This window comes from Agrilus planipennis, unplaced genomic scaffold (assembly GCF_000699045.2).
Source record: "Agrilus planipennis isolate EAB-ADULT unplaced genomic scaffold, Apla_2.0 scaffold130, whole genome shotgun sequence".
Lineage (NCBI taxonomy): Eukaryota > Metazoa > Arthropoda > Insecta > Coleoptera > Buprestidae > Agrilus > Agrilus planipennis.
In genome coordinates this window covers 45125-51140 of record NW_020438925.1, presented here as the reverse complement: position 1 = coordinate 51140, position 6016 = coordinate 45125, and the positions used below count along the sequence as shown (strand labels likewise).

Below are 6016 nucleotides of genomic sequence, written 5' to 3'. Positions count from 1 at the left end.
TATACAACTGTATGCACTATTGGTAAATATTAAAAAAAACAAGATCACATTCGGAAATTGTGTGGTTCGGCGTTTTCTGCAGCAATAAACTCACTGAAGCAATATTTTCCGGATATGGATAATCGTCAGTCCAGTTCTTGGATATTAAGACGATTTATTACGGATGATAACACTATTAAAGACGAAGACCTGACGGTCAAAGTGGAATATCTTGGACTACACCAGAATACTACTTGCAGAGTAGAATTTCAAAATTATGATCTTAGCACATTTTGACGAAAAGCTGGTACCGAATATCCTGCTCTAGCTAGCAGAGCTTTAAAAATTCTAATATTCTTTGCCAGCACCTATAGATGTGAGAGTGGTTTTTCAACTTTGGTTACAGTGAAAACTAAGACCAGAATCCTTCTAAATGTGGAGCATGACTTAGGATGCGCCTTAAGCAAAATTAAAGCTAACATAAAAAGAATTGAAAAATGTAAAAAAAAATAATACCAACCATCACACTAATTATTTTGGCTTAATTTATTGTTTAGGTATATAAAATTGTAAGACTGATGTGCAATTTGTGATTATTAAAGATATTTGTATTTACTTGTGTTGTTTATATTGATAACATTTTAAGGTCGGGGTAAAATCAGTTTTCGTAATAGGTCACAGGGGTAACAATATTAAAAAGGTTAGGAACTACTGCATTAGAACATAGTATAGGCCTGACGCTGGAAGCTGGCGGAAATTTTAAAATGGCGTGAATGCGCGGTGGCAAAAGTAGGCAGTTTTAGGTATAAAGATTGCAACCCTCATTCTTCAGTATTCCTATCAAAGGAGTAGATTAAATATTTAAAAATAGGGATCAGTGAGCAAGTAATAGACATACAAACAGAAGAACTATTTGTTGATGTTGGTGACAGTGATAGAGATTCCGATGATGACAGTGAATGTGAAAACTAACTATAAAACCAAAGCGATAGGTTAATTTTTTCTTTTTGATAAGTCATGTTTTTACATTATTTTCTAGTACGCTACTGTCCTATCTGTATTAATACTATAATTTACGCCTACTGAAAGCTTATTTGTGTATCGGTTCCAAGTGACTTACCCAAATAGGTCATAAATGGGCAAGTACGTCTGCGCGACCTGTACCTACTTACTCCTTAATATTACGAAATATATGTAAACTTATTGAGTATTTTAATAAAAGAATTGTGATACCACATAAATGCTTCTACGTAATATCTAATTCTTATTTGTACGAACATCTAATGATCTTATTTAGTTTCTAAAGTAAATAGCTTAAATACAAACCCTGGTCTATTATTGTAACTTCCACAGACGATCCGGTTGGTATTTCCTCGATGTGCACACACGGACATGTAGTGTCGTTTAGACAGGAGCTGGGCTTACGATACAAATTACACTTAAGGTTTCCTGGGATATCTTCGTATTGACTTAACAGGGGTGACGAGGGGTAAACGAACGTGATATTGTTCATGCTATAAACCCGCGAGGTCGAAAGTAATTGCTCTATAAAAGGTAATTGGGTTTAAGTAATGAAACTCGACTGTTTAACAAACTATTACATACAGATAACACAATAACATGGTTTGACTTAGAAACGCATTTTGACGAATCGAAATTCAAAATCATGCCCCAGAGATTTACGCTTAATCAAGATTGACTTCTAAGAATTTTCAAACATTTGTCAAAGATAGTGGTATACTTCGTTTACTTTCTGTAGCGATGTGACCTTCAGTTTGACCGGCGCAAAGTAGAAAAGAACAGCACTAGGCCAGAAAAGGAAGGAGACAACTCTCGGCCAAACTCTTAACCGGTGAGGAGCGTATAATCCGTACAGTACTGCACGGAAAAATTGACCATTTTATCCACTACAATTGCATTGCTCAAATGTGCTGTTATTGGTACCATTTACTACTGAAAATATCAACGAGATGTTTATTTATATTTGAAGACATATTAAGGGCTTTAACGCTTGTTTTCGACTCGCATTACTATTCATGATTGAACAAAACTTTTGGCAGGTACTGTATGAAAAAGTATGTTTAATGAACAAGAGTCGAGAGTATAATGAGCTTTTTTCTCCCTACCTACGATTTTGACAGCGCGCATCCATGACATTGGAAGGGGCACATCGCTAGAGAAAGTAAATGAAGTATAGGTATCTAATGAAACAATCGGAAAAACATAGAAAACAGTTATTCTAGAAGCCAAAAAGTATATCTTAAGTCAAATGGCCCAAAAACTTGGCAATATGCGAATATCGCCGTGTTTTGTTTTGCATAACCTTGCATTGAAAAGAACACAAAATTTTCTATAAAAAAGTTCTTGCAGTTTTTTTCATCAAGATAGGCAACACTTCATTAGATCAAAGAATTATAGTTTCTATCAAGTTTTCCCTCTTCTGTGAACCTATTCCATTATTTTATTTGTGATGTAATAAACATTCGAGCTAGACACTAGGGCATAGTGACACCATACAATTGTTTTTTTTAAATTTTACACCGTTTTACACTAACGAAATGAATTCATGATTTTTTATGTAGAATCAAATAACGATATTGCTTTTTCCAGAATAACCATTTTTCTATATTAATTTGTTTCAATAATATTGTTGTAGAAAATTGTATAATCTTTTCAATGGATTTGGTCTCGTTAGTGTAACTTTATTGTTCACGAGATTTAATAGACGAAAATATTTATAGATACATTATTTTCCATGCTTTTCTTATGAAAAACTAGTTAATAGAAAGATCAATGAGTGACCAGTAAGTATCAATATTATGAGCTCTCCTTGGACCAAAGCTTTTTTCGTATGCATTTGCTACTATTAAACTTGGTTGAAAAAAAAAAAGATTTTTTTTAATAGTGCTAGTGTTCTTAAGTACTTTGTCTATGTACTACTAGTTAAAAAGTAATCATAATTTGTGCAGATTTACAATACACTCTATATACTACGATGAGTGGTATGAATAAAAATGGGAATATATGTTTTTTGAGCATAAAAATTGTAAATATTACTAGTCATAAAAGTAAAAATTCGAATGATACCTATAGCTTTAAAATGTTCCCACAATTCATTCAAATAAGCCATTTTTTATATAGTGTTTCGGAAAAACAGTAGTTTTTCAGTATATTTAGCTTTAAAAAAACGGTTATAGCAGTTTTATGTTCAATGCACGTTCTAAAAAAAAAAACAACGAAACAACAAAAAAGGCTACGTGTAATTGTGATTTTAAAGCCTATGGAGATTTTCTGAGAAGAATGTGGTCTATTTCATATAAAAGCGGAGGTGTGTGATTTTCAAGATGAATGAAATAAAAATATTTTTAAGGTGTGTGGGTGATCCAAGATTTTAAACAGGAGGCCGAAGATATATAGAGCATACGTATATTCTATATTAAGCTTAACATGAACTTTTATTCCTCGAAATTGTATGGCTTTATTCTCATAAATTTGAATATAAACCGTATAACCGTATAAGTTATCTCACTTAAACTCTTGTTTTATTCATACCACCAATTACTTATGTATATTATTCATAATTTTGTCATAAAAGTTTCACTTCAACCGTGTGCATATATGATCGAAACATTAATATTCTTTCTTTACTTATATTCTAATTTTTTACAACATATTTATATGTAACTGACTTTTTTTGTTTTGAACGTATTATTATTTACTAAAACAATTTCTTTCGTTTACCTAAGGCATCTTAAATTGTAAAAAAATGCTAATAATTAGGGGTACGTTTTTGAGAGCAAAACGAGATTGTCCCCTTTTGATTATTCCAAAACAACAAAGGAAAGTGTTGATGATTTCAAAAGATTAAAAAATCCCTAAAAAAGGTCTAGTTTTCTAGTTTTCGGTATTGGAAAAGATTGTAAGTAAAACAACTAAACCCAACCCATTGCTAATCAGATCAACTAGTAATAAGAGTCTGTGATAATCAAATAATTATAATTGAAACAGTAAATTCGTTTTTATCACTTTATTTTTGTAAATTGTGCTACTATAGTCTCAACAGCATAGTTACCTTTATTAGTCAATTCAGTTTCATTCATACAACTTGTTAAAAAAAAGTAATAAAAAAAAGTTGTTGTTTTAATTAAAATTATCATAACACTTCGTGTTTTGCCCCCGTAATCTTATGATCCTAAGCAATCAAAACATTATTAGGTATTCTGTAAAGTTAGATCAGGAACTGGCGATATCTTGCCCACCGTTGGTGAAAAAGAAAGAAATTTCTTTGTTTCTTCAGAATATTACTATTTTCTACATATCTATATCTATACATATCTGAGATGACAGAATGAAAGTTGTCAGCGAATTAAATTTACTACTAAAAATGAACAAATGACGCATTCCGATGGAAAATTAAATTCTCGCGAAAGTTTCGAATTTTGCTTTGTTTTCGATTTTTTTTTTTTTTAAATTTCTGTCGTTTCTCAAAAACGCGTCCCTAAGTTTAGTGGCACTTTGTGATTGTATCATTTTTATGTGTGAAACGTATCAAACTGTAAAAACCCTTCAACGCAACTACTCTTTTCTACCCTTTAATTTAAAACATTTTCATTTTATTTATGTAAACAAATGGAGTATGAACTTTCACCAAGTCAAACCAACTGTATTTTATGAATGTCGTGCATTTCCATTTTGCTAATTCAATAATATATAATTTTAAGAAGGAAATAAACTCACTTTGGTTTCCTCCGGCATCGGTGTTCCTGTTTATCGCTAAATAAATTTTCCTGTCGACTCTTTCTGTCTTGAGTTGCGCAGGCATTTTACTGGCTGATTTTGCAGTCTCGACGCATAGGTGACCTACTTTGCTTTCGCATGGTCTCGTGGAAAAATTTCTCTGTTCTTGAGCCGAAATCGTTGCCGAGGGGCGAATGTAGGAAGGATTACTAAGTTTCTTATTTTCGTTACCTGTCGCTTCCCCATTATTATATTTCACCAGAGCATTAACCTCTCGTACACTTTCATAGCACAGCAACGAAGTAATTCTCAAGAGGTGGCTACCCTCATTCACTTTCGCATTAACAATAAAATCCACCCTTTCGCCCTTCATCAAATCAATGGACGAAGCTTCGAAGGGTAACACAGGATTACCATCCAACGATACAATCTTGAGGATATGATTATCTAAAGATATTTGTACTGGACAGTTAAATAATCCTCCTACGTATGCAACTCTGAACCTGTACCTTTTACCCTGTTTTACCGTAAAAGTATGGGTTTCTTTTCCAGAGTTGGAGGATGCGCCGTTTATCATTAGGGCTCTTGGGGAATAATGATTTTTTATAGAATTTTCATCTCCTCCTTCGGAAATAACTAACGTGTGCTCTTTTAAATCGTAATCATAGAATTTTTTGTGGAAGTCAAATTTGTGAGGTTGTCTAACTACAAGTGCACCAAAAACACCATCAGCAATATCACTACCGGAATGGGCGTGCCATATGTGCGTCCCAGGAGATGTTACTCTAAATTTGTACTGAAAAGTCGTGTAACCCGGTATCGAACACTGGGTTATCATGGGCACACCGTCCATGAGGGGCATTTCGTTTTGGGGTTGACCTCTCCAATGCAGTGTCAAACTTTTGCCGGGAATTGCATTCAAAACATCAACTACAATAATATCATTTTGACAAACGTGAAGAGCCGGTCCAGGTATTTGATTATTTGTTGTAATTGTAGAATGGAGTCTATTTCTCAAACAGATCGATCGGCAAGATGTTGAATTTGATGAACAATTTTCGCAAAAACTAAAATCAAAGACTATTCTAGCAACTACGAGTATGTTAATAATCTGTGAAAGAATGTTGAAATAGAATAGATGCTGCTGTAACTGTTATTTTTCTTTTTTTTATATTTTATTAATTTCACTTACACAGTTTGATACTGAAGTATTTCAATTTTCATCTTGACGCGGCATATCATTGGCCAGTCTAAATGATGGCAAGGTCTATCACAGCTTAGAAAATATTCCTCTGAAAAA

General features: G+C 33.0%; 1 protein-coding gene across 4 annotated transcripts in view; it reads right to left on the bottom strand.

Annotated features, from left to right (window-relative positions):
* Positions 1 to 6016, bottom strand: part of LOC108736513 (putative laccase-11) — a 24692-nt gene that overhangs the window by 11906 nt on the left and 6770 nt on the right. For all 4 annotated transcript variants that reach the window (XR_003231007.1, XM_025974009.1, XM_025974007.1 and 1 more), the window contains exons 2-4: positions 5909 to 6008; positions 4717 to 5783; positions 1306 to 1524 (exon numbers count right to left, since the gene is read on the bottom strand). Coding sequence is in view for 3 of the 4 variants with exons in the window: in XM_025974009.1 (XP_025829794.1) it covers positions 1306 to 1524; positions 4717 to 5783; positions 5909 to 6008 (1386 nt within the window). In the remaining variant the exon portion in view is untranslated. The remainder of the gene's footprint in view (positions 1 to 1305; positions 1525 to 4716; positions 5784 to 5908; positions 6009 to 6016) is intronic.